We start from the raw sequence: 17,290 nt of genomic DNA, 5'->3' as shown, positions 1-17,290 counted from the left end.
GAAAGTATGGATAAGACAGCAGAAATAAGACAGATCTGGATTTGGTCCTGACTCAGTCTTTACTGGTTGTGTAGTCTAGGGAATGTTATTATAAGTCTAGGGAATGTTACTTTAAGTCAGGAATGTTACTATAAGTGAGGTCCATGGACACCCTGTTTTATTACTAATTGCAGAATTCACCCAAAATGCAGAGCACTAGTATTTTAACACAATCTCAGGAGATTCTTACACATGCTCAGGTTGAAGAACTTCTGCTCTCTGTCTTGGCTGCCTTGTGTGTAAAACGTGGTACTAATGTCAGAGCATCTTTATGAAATTTTGGTGATACGCATATTTATTAAGACAATGCATGGCACATTAAAAAAGCTGAATTCACATTATTATCTTATTATTTTAATGGGAATATTATTACTAGTAATGTTACTATTAATACCATACATTAATTACTGCTACTACAATTAGATGCTGATATCACAGCATCTTTATGAAGGTTCAGTGATATAAAATAGTAATGCAATGCCTGGCACATTAAAAAAAGCTGAACTCCCATTATTTTCTTGTTATTTTAAAGGACACGTTATTACTAGTAATACTATTACTAAAATCGTACTGAAATTACTGTTACTATTATTAAATTACTGCTACAAATCTTTCCCATCATAAGCATTTAAGATGAATACACTTTGTAACCCTCTTATAACCATCTTATTGGGCACTATTACTATCTTTCTTTATCAGGCTAGCAAGCTGAGACTTAAAGACTGTAAAGTTCATCGGTAGAGGGATAATATTTGGACCCAAAAGTCTGACTGGAGATCTTACGTGCCATGCTAAGGATGGCTTCATTTCAGCATGAAGCTATGTTCTAAGTATTCATACGTGACTTTTGGAAAAGTTAATAATTTGTGTTGGTGATCCTGTCATATCAGTGAAAAGAAAGCTATCATGTCCTTTTTATATGGCTGCATGATATTCCAGATTAGGAATGTAAGATGATCTTACTGATAAACACTGAAGATTTTAATTTTTCTCAGTTTTTTGCTTTTACAAAAAAATATAGTAGCAAAAAGTATCCGGAGACTGTTTTTTATAGTCTCGCTCATACTCTGTGTAAGGCCTTTGTTCTAGAAGCAGGAAAAGAAAAGATGGAAAAATTTGGTTACATAAATATTAAAAACTTCCCTATGATCAAAAAAATTGCATGCAAAGCTAAAATTCAAGTGATGAGGACAAAGTATTTGCAATTCACAGTACATGACAATACATATTACTACAATATACAAAGAAATCCTATGCATTTTTTCTGAAAAAAGAAAAACACTAAGTACCACCACAGATGAATGAACAAAAGGGCCAAAAAAAACCATAAGAAAATTCTGAACCTCACTACTAATCAGGAGAATGTTAATTTTAAAAAGTTAGGTATTGAGTGCCTAGATGACTCAGTGGGTTAAGCGTCTGAGTTCAGCTCAGCTCACGATCTCAGGGTCCTGGGATCAAGTCCTGCATCGGGTTCCCTGTTCACAGGGAACCTGCTTCTTCCTCTCCTTCCTGCTCATGCTCTCTCCTTCTCTCTCAAAAAATAAATAAAATCTTTGAAAAAATAAAGTTAGATATCCTTTTTATCCTTTTTTGGCTCCCAGATTAGCTCAGATTACTGAGATTATAAAAGTTAGCAGTTACTGTGGATTGCTGTTTGCTATCTATGTGCTTTATACATTGACATTCTTATCCTCCTAATAATCTTATTAGATATATTGGATATGTATGATTATTATCCATACTTTATAGATGAGGGTTGAGTTGAAACTGTTCCATTATTAACATTATACATTAACAGTTATAAATCTATAACTTGTACTTGATGCTCTGCATCCTACCTTTTTTATATCACACATCTTCCACTTTTCTGGATTTACTTTTTGTTTGCTGACACGTATCTTCTAGTAATTTGTTCAGTGAACAATTGAAGAACTTTGATGATCTTGTCTATTGTTTTCTAGCACACAAGACTGAATTCCATTTGGTTTTTATTTTTTGTAGGTAATTTGTTTTAATCTTTGGAAAACTTAAAGGATTTCCTCTTACCCACTGGACTATTTTATTATGAGGATGTATCTTTCTTTGACCACGATAAATTATTTCCTTAATGGTTTTCTTCCTGATATTTTGCTAGTTTTTTTTCCTTTTGAAACATGTAAACAGATTGATGTTAGGTCTTTAGGGTATATTAATTGCTTTATAAGCTTTCCCCCACCCCCCTATTTTCTATCTTTTTACTCTTTTTGTTTTGGGTAGAATCTCTTGATTTTGCATTTCAAACTTCTAGCACTATCCATTGTACTATTTACTCAGTCTAATGATTAAAAAAAATTGTTGATGATATAACACTGTATGTTAGTTATACTTCAATAAAAATTTTTGTATGATAATTTAAAAAATACCATATATCTAATTGGGTTTTTTATTTCCCATGGATATAGTTTCTTTTTTTTTAATTTTATTTATTTATTTGACAGACAGAGATCACAGTTAGGCAGAGAGGCAGGCAGAGAGAGAGAGGAGGAAGCAGGCTCCCCACCGGACAGAGAGCCCGATGTGGGGCTCGATCCCAGGACACCAGGATCATGACCCGAGCCCAAGGCAGAGGCCCTAACCCACTGAGCCACCCAGGCGCCCCCCCCCCCCCCATGGATATAGTTTCTAAAATATCTCTGGAAATATGTTCAAACTAGATCCTTCTATTTGCTTTGTTTTGTGTCTTTTGGTATTGGTTCTTGGGATTATTAAATTGATTATTGATTATTCAGTAGCTTTTATGGTTCTCCGTTTATGTTTGTGTTTACAATTCCTTGTTTGCCTACTGGTGAGTCCTTGTTTTATTAAGTTGTCTCCAGTGACTCTGGGTGAGTAAAATTACAATACTGAGAACTTTCTGAAAAGCAGTATAACCTCTGCAAGGTACTGGAGTTTGGTTTTGTCCAAATATTAATTTAGCAAGCAAAAATTGAAGTCAGAACAAATTAAATGTACCAAACTCTAATCCTTGTGGCAGAGTCAAACTTTCCTGGATTCACAGATACTCAGCAATAGGAGGCATTTCACAAATACCTGCATATAAAAGTGGCAAAAATGGAAATAAATGGGAAAGGAGCACTACATACCAAAATGTAAACTAAAGACACTAGAAATAGAAAGTCAAAAAAGGCAAGTCACATAAGAGACTGCATAACTAACTCTTTTCCTCCAGACACTGGTAAGCAGTGGGAAAAATTTGTAAGTCTGGCAAAGACAAGAAGAGAATTTGAGAAAAGACTCAATCTCTCTCCCTCTCCCTCTTTCTCTCTCTCTCACAGACACATACATATATACACATGACTACAATTTTGCCTACAGAAAGTAACAGATATAACCAGTTTATTTTTAACTTTGGTTATAAATTTTAAAATATTTTAAAATAGTGCATTCATATTGTTCAAAATTTTAAAAAAAAGAACTCACAAAAAATACTCATTGAAAATTCTTCCTTCATCCTGTCATCTATCTGGTTTCATTTCCTAAAAACAACAGTGCTACAATGTTACTAATTCCTTGGGTATCCTTCCAGAGACATACAAAAATAATTTTAAATCACACACATATACATATATTTTTCCTTAACCATTTTCTTTACATAAATGATAGCACGTTATAAACTGTATTGTATATTGCTTTAAAAGGTATTATTTGAAGATTTTCCCATAATATTAATACATTAATTATTTTTTCATTTTTAAAGAGCTTTATTGAAAGCATAATTCAAATTCCATACAATTCATCCATTTAAGGTGTACAATTCAATGACTTTGGGTATATATAGATAGAATATATATATATATATTTGATATATATATATATATAGAGAGAGAGAGAGAGAGAGTTGTGCAATCATCACTTTATTCAGTTTTAGAACATTTTCATTACCCAGTTTAAAAAAAAAAAAGCCCAGACTCCTCAGCAATCACCCTCTAATTCCTCTATCTCTCCCAGCCCCAAGCAACCACTAATTTACTTTTTGTCTCTATAGATTTGCCTGTTCTAGAATTTCATATACATGTAATTATACAGTGCCTTTTTACACTTTGTATAATATTTTCGAGGTTCATCCATGTTGTAGTAAGAAACCAGTCTCTTTTTGAGAAATGGATGGTTGGCTAAAATATATGTTCGGTTTGATATGTGGGTGTGTACACGCATGCATTAATCACTAAGAATTTCATGTATTTATATAGCAGTCACTCATATTTATGTATTAATTCTCATCAATTACTTTAAAAAAGAATCTCCTTCAGATGTTGCTAAGGTAGCACAGTTTCTTGGGGCGATACTAAGCCCAATACCCTGGTATATAGATTTATTTCACACAAAGAGTTTCGCAGTAGAGGTCATTTCTGTTTGGTTGCTGGTGGTGGAGTCAAATGTTTCTATTACCGATTAAAGGCAAGCTGAAGTGTGTCCTAACTTCACCATTTTCCCAGGGTGTTTAATTTTTATGTTTCATACCAAGCCTTAGTTTCCTCTTGAAAGGAGGGGAGTACGTATGGACTGCACATGCTTCTATCTTCTCTCCCATTCTAATGGAGAAAGTGCCTGACCTTCTCTCAAAGGTTGGTGTCACATAGTGTCCTCTGTATCCAATGCCAGTCTTTCTTTCTAGGTACCTCAGGTGTCTCTTTTCGCTCCTTGTCTGCAGGCTTTCCCTCCTTCAAGATACTATCTAGCAGCATACATCCACCTTTTTATATGTCTATATGACTTAAATTATTCCCTCGAGCGCTCATCAACTTCTAGATTCTGGTTATTCTCTCCTCATTCTATCTTTGCTTCTTTGGTGATTCCTGAGAACTTAAATTTGATAGTCATCAACCTTAAGATAGCATTGGGAGTCAGTGAGATCTTTTTGCTTTTTCCAAGTATCAAACCCATATGTCCAACTGTCAACTTGAAATCTCTACTAGGATGACTTAAAGGCATCTCAAACTTGAACAACCCAGAGAGAATTCTCTGTATGTATCCACTTCCACCCTTGAGGCTGCCAGTCCCAGATGTCAACTTGTCCTCTAGCTTTTCCCATTCTGGGACCTGGCATCATTTTCCACTATCGACTGCTTTGAGTCATTCTTGATACTTTGACCAGTCTTGTGCATTCTGTTCCTAGCTCTTTGTCAAATCTGACTGTTTTTCTTTTCTCTCCTCTCACCACCCTACTCAATGCATTATCGCCTCTTGGGTGAACCCCTGGAATCCCTCCTGTTTTCCTCCTCCTGATCTTGAAACCAAAGTGATCTTTTTAACTTACTTAGGATTGTGTATGTAATCTCTCCACTGACAAGCCTTTCCTGGCTTAATGTCATTCTTAGGATAAAGTCTCCAATCTTTACAGAGCCTCCAAAATCCTGCTTGCTCTGCTTGTTCACCTACCTTTCCTGTCTCACCGCTCACTGCTCTCCTTCCGTGTCTATAGTCCAGGCACTCCTGCGGATTTTCTGTCTTTTCAATGTATGGGGCTCTTTCCCATCTCTCACTTTTCATGTCTACTGCATTCTCTTTCTAGAGCATGCTGTACCCTAGCGTCATGCATTTTCCTTCTTATCACTACCACAGTTTGTGCTATATTGTTATTCGTGTGTGATTATGGTTAAATGTCAATTTTCTCTAGAATATTCTATATCACAAGAGCAAGGACTATGCCTCTCTGGTTCACCAAACAGCAGAGCAACAGGTACACAGAATGGGTACTCAAAATATGTATTGGATATACAAGACAGGCAATAGCTAATCATTTATGCCTGTTATGTGCCAAGCACTGTAATACTTTTTTATATGTGGCATCTCATCTAACCCTTACTATCCCCTCCATGAGGTATTATTTCTCTTATTTTGCACTGGAGGAATGGAAAATCAGAGAAGCTAAGCAATTTTTTTCAAGGAATGACTTACTGGGGATTCCAACTTTGGTCTGTCTGAATTTTTGTCTGGTGAGCATTCTATTGTACCAGATTGCTTTTGGGGCAAATAGTAAGAGATGAATCAGCCTGTGTATTTGTCCTACACTAATTCTTTATTAGTCAGGTATCAGTGAATGGAGCCTGGAAAGAATGAGGACACTTTTGAGAAGATACTGAAACTATAGAACCACTTAGAACCCAGATATGTGTGTGGTGTGGATAGATGGGGGCATCAGTGGGATTCTCACCAATAGGGAGTAGGAGCAGATGAGGGCATTGAGTTCCCAGGGATGGATGGGCACTAGACGGAAGAGCTAAACAGATACAGTCTTCCTTATTTGAAATACTGAAAATAAATAAAATAAAATAAAATAAAATGGAAAAACAGAAACAGAAACAAAACAAAACAAAACAAAGAAGCATTACCTGGGCCTTGCCATGATTATTTGGGTGGGTATCAGAAATAAACACTAAAAATCATTCAGGTCAACTTCCTTCCACCTGATCAATCTCATGAAAATACTCATTCCTCTATGTGGGGTGAGAGCCTTGTTTTATTTATATTTGTTTCATTAGCGTGGGTCAGTATCTGGCAAGGCAACTTGATAATATTTGCTAAGTGAATGAATGGATGAACGCATATATTTATTGGTCAATAACAATGCTTTTCTTTACATATCATTGTTCTCTTAGGAAATTCTAGGTATGTGATTAAAAAAAGGGGTTAACTCTAAAGATGGGGATTTCAGTACCTTTGCCAGGCAACATGGAGATATTTTAGAGCATTGGACTTTTGGCAGAGATTGGAAGATCTGGATATTATTATTGAAATGCTTAGCATTGCAAGTAAAAGTTCTAGGAAAGTTCATGGTCTCTGGGACATTATTTGAATTTAAGGGGAAAAGAACTTATTTGTGGAGCATAACAAATAACATGGAGGACATGGGGAGATGGAGAGGAGAAGGGAGTTGAGGGAAATTGGAAGGGGAGGTGAACCATGAGAGACTATGGACTCTGAAAAACAATCTGAGGGTTTTGAAGGGGCAGGGGGTGGGAGGTTGGGGTACCAGGTGGTGGGTATTAAAGAGGGCACGTATTGCATGGAGCACTGGGTGTGGTGCATAAACAATGAATACTGTTATGCTGAAAAGAAAAAAAAAACTTATTTTGGAAACCTCAAGCAAGAACTCTCTGCATTGAATAAATATAATTATTTATTGGAATTTATTAAAACATTCTTAAAGACTTTGGGAATTTCTAGAAAATGTAACCATGGAAGCTATGGGACCGTTAAGAACAGAGAAGTATCTACAGAAGTAATTTTTGCATTTTATAGAACATAAGTACTTTATGAATTTAGGAAATAAAATATAGACTAGTTTGTCCAAAAAATATAAATTTTGATACAATATATTAAAATGTAGAATAGAGGTTATTTACTCAGTATTTATTAGTCAGGTACTATATTATAAGCTCCATCTTAAGCATTAATTATGTATTTATGAAATAACAGATATAATTTTTTAACAAAATGGATGTAAACACTTTCTTTAAGAAATTTAATAATGTTTTAGAGTTTTGGGCTTCCCCTCACCCCCAGTCAGAAGAAACAATTGAAAGCTTGAGAAAAAAGAAACATAAAAAAATGAAAATCTCACCCTCTTCTGCACATATTGCCTTCTTTCAGGTCAAGCAGAGACAGAAAGGGTTTATTTTCAAATAAGAAAATATTTGATGGGGGAAATAAACTCAATGAATTGAATGTTTGCTACATAGGCCTATGTCTGAATAGCTTCTTTCAGGAACAAATCCTTTATTTTATAGATATTTATGTTTTTTCTTCAGTGTTAAAGTATGAAAATATATTTGTTAACTAGCAATGAGTCTCATTTTTTATTTTGTAAGGAAACAAACAAAAAACCCCACAAGAAAATAAGCTCCGTGCCTCCTTTGGCTTTGACACTAATTGTAACATGTAAAAATGTAATAATTCCATTGCCTGAGAGTTACCCGTTTATGCCTTTCCACATATATATCTATCATTCACCAGAATGATTGAAGAGGGATTTTGTCCACCAGCTTATGGTTAGTCTAGATTCATCACTGATCTATGGAGGTAATAAAATTATGTGGGTAAAGCCAAACTATAGTTTAAATCTGATCTCAAGTTTATCAAAATGTATACTTTCACTTTTAGGTCTTTGGGGGATTAAAAGGTCTAGATTTCTTTTCGGGACTCAAGACATCTAAGCAATCAGAGTACCATGGACCTTGTTTCAGATGGCACCACTAATGAACATGGCAATGTAGCTAGCTCTCGGAGAACCTGCTGCCATTTCTTTTGGGTCTGTACCCAGAAGTGCAGTCACTGGATTGTAGGGTAGTTTAATTCTTTGAGGAAACTGCACACTGTTTTTCAGAGTGACTGCACCGATCACATTCCCATCAACAGTGCACCAGGGCACCTATTCTTTAATCCCTTATCAATACTTTTAAACTTTGTGTGTGTGTGTGTGTGTGTGTGTGTGTGTGTGTTTAAGTCATACTAACAGGTATGAAGTGATATCTCATGGTGGGTCTGATTGCATTTCCCTGATGGTTAATTAGTGATGTTGAGTGCCCTTTTATATTACTTGTTATTTGTATGTCTTCTTCAAAGAAATGTTTCTTCAGTTCCTTTGTCCATGTTTTAATTTGAAGTTTTTTTTAATTAAAAAATATTTATTTAAGTTCCAGTTAGTTAATACACATTGTGATATTCGTTTCAGGTGTACAATAAAGCGATAGTGATTCAGGGTTTCCATACAACAGCCGGGGCTCCTCACAAGTGCCCTCCGTTCCCCCTCACCTATTTCACCCATCCCCCACCCATCTTCCCTCTGGTAACCATCAGTTTGTTCTCTAGAGTTAAGAATCTATTTCTTAGTTTGCCTCTCTCTTTTTTTCCCCTATGATTTTTTTGTTTCTTAAATTCTACATATGAGATCTCACCGACTCACCTATTTTTCTTTTTTAATAGAGTGATTTCTAGGGGCTGGGAGGAGGAGGATATGGGGAGGCAGTAGGCAAAGGGTGCAAAGTTCAGTTTTTCAAGATGAATAGATCCTAGAGGTCGTCTGTGCAACAGTGTCCACAGGAAACAATGCTGTGTTATTTCACAGTATTTTATCAAAAATTTTCCTTGAGGGTAGATATTAGGCTAGGTGTTCTTATCACAAAATAATAATATAATAAATTAAGAAAAAGTTTGGAGGGGACTTTTGGAAAGGATGGAGGGATTTATGGTGACGTGTACATGAATATATACCTATCTCCAAACTCATTAAGGTGTGTGCATGAAATATGTACAGCTTTTTGTAGGATGGTTATATATCAATATTTTTAAATATTAAGGTTGTTTTTTAAAAAAGGCAACACCAGGTTGGTCACTCTGCCTTCTAATGGAGAGAACATTAGCACAGCACCATCTTAAGATTAAAAAAATAAAACAAAGAAAGGGGCGCCTGGGTGGCTCAGTGGTTTGGGCTGCTGCCTTTGGCTTGGGTCATGATCTCAGGGTCCTGGGATCGAGCCCCGCATCGGGCTCCCTGCTCTGCAGGAAGCCTGCTTCCCTCTCTCTCTCTCTCTCTATCTCTGCCTGCCTCTCTGCCTACTTGTGATCTCTGTCAAATAAATAAATAAAATCTAAAAAAAATAAATAAATAAAATAAAATAAAACAAAGAAAGCCTGGAATGAGAGAAGGTACAGATTTTTTTCTATTTTTATGAAAACAGAGCACCTTCTGGCATTTTCCTTTCAGAATTTGGGATTCAGAGGATTGACCTGATACAGTTGGTAATTTTACTTAAAGACCTTCCTATTAAATAGATTCAAAATATTTTTGAAGAACAGATGGTATAGACTAGAGGAAGAGATAAACATTGTATGTTAAACATTTTATTGATCAATTAAAATATCATAATTTAAAATGTTGATTCTACGCTAAGAGTTATGCATGTCTGTATGTGACTGAGAAAGACAGAGAGAGAGTGTGCAGGGGGAGTGGGATGGGTATTTATTATCCAAAGTTAAACCTGCCCCTCCCCCAAGTACCCCCTCCCACCTTGCCCACATGCAGGCAGGCAGATGGCTGTTCTTCAAGGTGTTAGGGAAGCTGGCTTTCAGTCTTGAATCATGTGCCTCTGGGCACTTTGAAAACTGCCTCTTCTGCCTATTTTTAAGACCAGGTTGAAAAAAAAATGATAGAACAGAATAAAGAAACCACCTGTGTGGATTTGATAAAAAGGTAGGCTATAAAGTTACCAGCTCTTTGAAAATACTTTTCTTGTAGAAAGAAAGCATCCTTACCTTCTAGCAGTTCTTTGTTCTGATTTTTCTACAATAGAATGACTTCTTGATTAACTAATACCATCATCTGTGCAAATTAGTCTACCTGAGACTAATTTTCAATCACACTTAATTTTCATCTCTGTGAACTATTTATGTATGAGAATCCCCTTCTATTTTAGGAGTACTTTCTTTGAATGCAACAGCCATTCTCTTAAATTGTATAGACAGAATATTGGGTAAGTCGTTAGATTCACCAAAAGTTAAGCAAGACTACAAAGGAAAGGAAACACCACCAATCACTATTTCAAAGACTTACTTTTCCATTGCTTCGTATATTTATGGGAAAGTGTTATGGGTAAGGGTGAATGTAGAAAACAATTGTGTTTAACTGCTAAGTATGGAAGGTACAGGAAAATGACAAGCCCTCAAATAATCCTTGTGTGTCCTGCTCTGCCCTTGCATGCCATCACGCTCCCTCAGAAGTCTGACCTATGTCCATAGTTGGTTGTAAGCTGTGTTTCTGACAATAACATGGTTGTAATGGAAACTGTCTTCACCACCTAAGTTATGGGGCCTGATACAGTGAATAACATACAAGCAGTGGGTCGGCCTACCCTAAATTATGCCTGTTAATGTGACCCCATCATTATTCCCAGGATCTGTGCCCTTCGCCCTTGATCTCATTTCTACAGGATTTAGACAAGTGTTAGACCCTTGGAATGCTACACAATAGTGACCTTGACTCCCTGGCTTCACTTTAAAAAAAAAAAAAGAGTTTAAATCTAGTGTTGAAATGACATGGAATGCTTTGTAACGAGACTAGTCCTGACACAGAAGAATCTCTAGGCCTCTGTCAGAGACTTCTGCCTTTTGACTTGGTTCAGGCTTTCTGGTTATAAGGGTAGCTCATGCCTTTAGAGAAGACTAAAACGTCTTTGTTGTTGTTGTTGTTGTATTTGATACACGGGGAAATTCAGGTGATTCCTCCTTAGTGTTAACTTTCCAGATACTATTTTTAAAGCTTTGTCCTTATAATTGTCAAAATACAACTCTTAAAGGGAGAAAGAAAACACTGCTTGGCAAAAGATGTTAAAATAAAGATGGTAGGATGTTTAACGCTTGATAGATGAACAAGTGGAAAGGCGGTATAATTTGGAACCAAGAGGTGCCACCCCAAGGCTGGTCCTGAGTTCCTTTGGGGGGAAAAAGCAGTCTTTAATTACCTCTGGTACTCGTTAATTCTTTTTGGAGTCTCTTCCCAGATCTGTTCCCCCATCAGCCTCCCATCAAGCAACAGAAATTCCAGATGGTTCCCTCCATATGCCCGTGCTCATTCTCTCAAGTAGGATAGATTGGTCACTGACAGAGTAGGATGGAACAGCCTTGGTCAAAGCAAGGCAAGATGGAAAGCAGCGAGCCACAGTTAATTTAGAGGTAGCCTATTGTTCATGTTTTTAAGTGGGTTGTATAAATAACTGTTTCGGGGTGATTTTTTTTCTGGAATGTGTTGAGTAATTTCATGGAAGTGAAGCTGCTCAGAGAAAGTGGCATATTGATCCTATTTTTATACACCTGGAAGAGAGAGACATCCACTATAAGCTGTCATTATATAGTTGAAGGTTGGTCAATTTGGACCTGCAGCTGATCTGCTGTGGAGCCTACATTGGAATGAATTTTTCTGCCTTTGTTACTTAACAATGATAGCTGTAGTCTGCTACAGTGATATGAAAATTCCTTTATAGAAATATTTATGGGACATATGGTTCTTTCATCTTAGCAGAATTTTGTTATTAGGCACATTGATAGACTTTCCATTTTGAAGTAGTTGGGAGTAAAGATGAGGTCAAACTCTATATAATGAAAAAATAAACAATTAACCTTGAACAATATGGGAGTTAGGGTGCTGATCCTATACCCCGTGCAGTCAAAAATTTTTATATAACTTTGATCCTCCCCAAATGTAACTACTAATAGCCTATTGTTGACCAGAAGCCTGACCAATTACATCAATAGTCGATTAACATATATTTTGTATGTTACATATATTATCTCCTATAATCTTTCAATAAGTAAGCTGGAGAAAAGGAAATGTTTTAAGAAAATCATAAGGGAGATGAGGACATTTGCAGGAAGTTCTGTACTATATTTAAAAAAAAAAAAATCTGTGTATAAGTGGACCCATGCAGTTCAAACACATATTGCTCAAGGGTCAACTGTATTATCATTTCAAGTATATCACATTATACTTATTTGTTTATCTGTCCTTATCTGATGATAGGATACATGTCTTACTCAAGTCCAGTTTCCTCCCACCCAACAAGATTTGACACATCACAGGGAAGGAAAAGAAAGGAGAAAAATGAATAGACAGGAAATTTCATTCTTTTTTAAAAAGGTTTTATTTATTTATTTAACAGAGAGAGAGAGAGCGTGAGCACCAGAAGGCAGAGGGAGAGGGAGAAGCAGGCCCCCCACTGAGCAGAGAACCTGATGTGGGGCTTGATCCCAGGACCCTGGGATCATGACCTGAGCTGAAGGCAGACATTTAACCAACTGAGCAACCCAGGTTCCCCTAGACAGGAAATTTCCAAGTGAAAGGTGACACTGAAAGCAGTAAGAGCAATGTTTCTACTCTTGTCTTCATCCTATACTTCCCCTTGAATAGGTATTAGATTTTATGTGTGGAGTGTGTGTGTGTGTGTGTTTGTGTGTGTGTGTGTGTGTGTTATTTGGTGTTATTTCTGAATATCTATAGTTCAAGTTCCTCAGAAAATAAAAGTGAGAATGCCGCTATGGTTTCTGTTCTCATGGAGCTTACAATAGTTAGGCTATATATGATTCGTGTGAAATTTGTTGGTATATTTGGAGTGGATAAAGCAATTAAAAGGACAAATTTCTTCTAAGAAGGCTATGTGATAAAGACCAAAAGGAAAATTTTAGATTCTGTGTTATCGTCATATTTTACTTGGAAAGTTTGTTAAAAAGAAGCCTAATATCATGCTTTTAGGTGTGTGAGTACTCTGTGAATGAAGGAAAACATTTTTTGAAGCAACTTAATCATTTTGTTCAATCAAGCTCAGCAGCCAAACATTGGTAGTTTGGGCCATATGTTGGAAGAGATAAAGGCCATTGGTGTAGAACTCTAGTTTTTTTTTTTTTTTGAAGGTGCTGACTTGAAATAATTTCTATCTTGCTTTTGAAATCATATAAAACTCATGAAGTCACAAAATGTGTGTTAAACCTAGAACATCCTCTTGATATTTAAGTCTTTTGTTTGAATTTTTTAAAGTACCTGAAATGAAATTGAAATATGTATTTTTATCTGTTTAGCCTGTTTGTTCATTTTGTATTAGTTCCTAATGTGTTCTTGAATTTAAGGTGTGTAGCGAAGTAAACTCAGCAGATCTGAGCAAGGTTTATTTAACACAATTTTATCTTTGATGTCCAGTAGGCATGAGGGATTTTTTGAACAGACGGTTTCTTCCCCTAAGAAAGTTACAGCAGGTGAGAAAAGCATAATTACACTGAGGAACAGCCCAGTGACAGTTACCTCTTTACATACACTAATTATGGATGTATTTATGATAATATGTTTTAATGTTCTGTTATCAGAAGGTAGAGAGATTTCCATGGGGGCAGTGGTGGGCCCAGTGGGGAGTGGACAGGAAATGTCTTACCTGCAGAGCTAGAACTTGGGTTGATTCTGATGGGTGAGTGGGTGGTGTTGATGCTGTTGGACAACAGCCATGCCTGGAGAATTTATGGACTAGGCCTACAGATGTCCACTTCAATTCTGTCTACAATTTATAGACTACAGCTAGTCATGTGGCTTTGTCTATCTACAAACGAGGCCAGAAAAGATAGTCTAACTGTGAACTCAGGAGGAAAAAGGAAATAGTTGGTTTACAATCATAGAGTCTTTGTTGGGGACGAGGAAAGACGGCCTCTGAGACTTTAATTTGGAGGGTAGGTCCTTAAGAACAGCAGGGTACATTGTTTCCTGGAATGAGACATGAGATTATGTTAACAAAATTCCTTAAAACCTTTACATGTGTCAGTGATTACAGTACTTGAAATTCAAGCGGGAACTTTTATTTGAGATCTTTAATTTGTGCTGAATTACTACTAAGCCTCAGAAAGTAACACTTAATACTTTGGCATACATGAAATATTTACTCTTTTAAATGAGAATTTTTATTCATGTATCACCTTATTGTTACTTTTAGACAAAAATCTATGATTCCTTTCTTCTGAAGTTATATGGAAACTTTATGAAAAGAGTGATGAAGTGATGGTTTTAAGTTGTCTAATGACATCTACAAGCACGCCAAACTAAGTGAGAACAGTGCCAGTAATGAAAATACTGAGCATTTCTTTTTCTTTTTTCTTTTCTTTTTTTTTTTTTAAGATTTTTAAAATTTATTTGACAGAGAAAGAGACAGCAAGAGAGGGAACACAAGCAGGGGGAGTGGGAGAGGGAGAAGCAGATTTTCTGCTGAGCAGGGAGCCTGATGCAGGGCTCGATCCCAGGACCCTGGGATCATGACCTGAGTTGAAGGCAGAGGCTTACTGACTGAGCCACCCAGGTGCCAGGAAATAACCAGCATTTCTTGAGCACACACCAGACTTTTACTTTGTGTGGTAGAAATGTAAATCAGGAAATGTAAATTTCACTCTGAGTTGGGAGATTGAGAATGACTCACTAGTACTGTGTAAGCACTTTAGATCTATGAACTCATTTCAGCCTCACAAACACCCTAGGATTTGACTTCAGAGGCCAAGGTCATATCTGTGATTCTCTACCTCCCTGAAATTATGGCCAAAGTGAAGGGAAGGGACAAAAGATAGGGAAATTTTAGTGTATTTGCACTAAAGTAGGACTGGCAAGGGGTGGGTGAGGGGGTGGGAGGGGTGTGTGCCTGGGTGGCTCAGTTGGTTAAGCATCTCACTCTTGATTTAAACTCAGGTCATAATCTCAATATTGGAAGATTGATTCCTACCTTGGGCTCTGTGCTCAGCTGGGAGTTTGCTTGAGGATTCTCTCTCTCTCTCTCTCTCTCTCTCTCTATATATATATATATATATATACAGGCTTGGAGGTTTAGGGCATAAACACTGCCTTTTGGCCTTAACACTTGGTTTGTCTGGCAATAGAAGAATTTATTAATTGTGTAGTATTTTTTCCCCTCCTGTTCCTTATTAAGACCTAGTCTTTAACAAACTATTTGTTCTTCTAGTTGCTACACCTGTCCTGGCATGAGGCCCAGTGTGAGCAGCCCCTGAATCACCTGGGGAACCACAGAGTAAACCACTGGAGGGGAGAATGTGATTCTTATTTTGGTTATATGTCGGCTCAACTTCTTTTTCTTCTGCAGACAGGACGGTCCTTGTGGATACAAATCTCCCAGTCCTCAGAGGCCTTTATGTGATGGGGACTTTAGAATTCCCTGTGGACAGAAGCAATGTTCTGAGTGTGGCGTGCATGGTCATTGCTGGCGGGGAGCTGAAAGTTGGTAAGTACAGGGCACAAGGATTGGGAACTTAAGGGGAATTAATTCTGTGAGAAAGTTCTTGAGAATTGGTGATATCATCCAGCAGGTTGGTTAACAGAGTATGGAGAGGGTTAAGGGAAGGGGGTGAGTTTACTGATAAAGCTTTTCCTATACAAGCTTTGGACAACACAGACAGAGGTGACTTTGATGGGTCATTCTTTTGTCCACCCACTGTCATCAGGCCATGTTTCTGGCTCTATGGTTCCCATGTTGCCTCTCATGGCAGGGCTCCTGGCTTCCTCCAGGCCACAGATCAATTCTGGCCTTTGGTCCTTTGTACAAGAATTTACCTATGGCCCACTCTTTCAGAAGGAACAAATTATCAATTGTTGTGCAACAATGACCTTTGTCTAGTTCCAAAACATTTAAAAAAATTTTAATTCCAGTATAGCTAACAGTATTATATCACTTTCAGGTGTATGATTTAGTGATGTAACAATTCTATACATTAGTCAGCGCTCATCATGATAAGTGTGCTCTTAATCCCCCTTCACTTGTTTGACCTCTCTCCCCACCTACCTCTCTTCTGGTGACCACCAGTTTGTTCTGTCTAGGTAAGAATCTGTTTGTTTGTTTGTTTTTGAAAAATGTCTGTTCATGTCTTCCGACCGTTTGTTAATTGGATTGTTCATTTGGGGAATATTGAGTGTCTTAGGTTCTTTATATATTTTGGATATTAACTTTTTGTCAGATGTGCCATTTGCAAATATCTCCTCCCATTAATAGGTTGCCTTTTAGTTCTGTTGACTGTTTCCTTTGATATGCAGAAGCTTTTATTTTGATGTCATTCCAGTAGTTTAGTTTTGCTTTTGTTTCCCTTGCCATAGGAGACATATCTAGAAAAATATTGCTATGGTCAATGTCGAAGAGGGTGCTGCCCATGCTCTCTTTTAGGATTTTTTATGGTGTTAGGTCTCACATTTAGGTCCTTAATCCTTATTGAGTTTATTTTTGTGTACTGTGTAAGAAAGCAGTCTGGTTTCATTCTTCTGGATGTAGCTGTCCAGTTTTCCCAACACCATTTGTTGAAGAGACTGTCTTTTTCTCATTGCATAATCTTTTCCTGCTTTGTTGAAGATTAATGGACCATATAATTGTGAGTTTATTTCTGGACTCTCTATTTTGTTCCATTGATTGATGTGTCTGTTTTTATGCCAGTACCATACTTTTTTTTTTATTATTATTACTAGGGCTTTGTAGTGTATCTTGAAATCTGGGATTGTGTTACCTCCAGTTTTGTTCTTTTTCAAGATTACTTTGACTATTCAGGGTCTTTTGTGGTTCCATACAAATTTTAAGATTAATTGTTCTAGTTTTGTGAAAAATACTATTGGTATTTTGATAAGGATTGCATGAAATGTGGAGAGTGCCTTGAGTTACATGGACATTTTAACAATAATTGTTCTCTAAATCCATGAGCA

At 36.8% G+C, this 17,290-nt stretch overlaps 1 protein-coding gene across 6 annotated transcripts in view; it reads left to right on the top strand.

Annotated features, from left to right (window-relative positions):
* Positions 1 to 17,290, top strand: part of PKHD1 (PKHD1 ciliary IPT domain containing fibrocystin/polyductin) — a 456,881-nt gene that overhangs the window by 265,993 nt on the left and 173,598 nt on the right. For all 6 annotated transcript variants that reach the window (XR_004285058.1, XM_032340236.1, XM_032340237.1 and 3 more), the window contains one exon: positions 15,693 to 15,830. Coding sequence is in view for 5 of the 6 variants with exons in the window: in XM_032340236.1 (XP_032196127.1) it covers positions 15,693 to 15,830 (138 nt within the window). In the remaining variant the exon portion in view is untranslated. The remainder of the gene's footprint in view (positions 1 to 15,692; positions 15,831 to 17,290) is intronic.

This window comes from Mustela erminea, chromosome 4 (genome assembly GCF_009829155.1).
Source record: "Mustela erminea isolate mMusErm1 chromosome 4, mMusErm1.Pri, whole genome shotgun sequence".
Taxonomy (NCBI): Eukaryota; Metazoa; Chordata; class Mammalia; order Carnivora; family Mustelidae; genus Mustela; species Mustela erminea.
The sequence above is the reverse complement of the archived record's forward strand: the minus strand, read 5'-3'. Positions and strand labels throughout refer to the sequence as shown.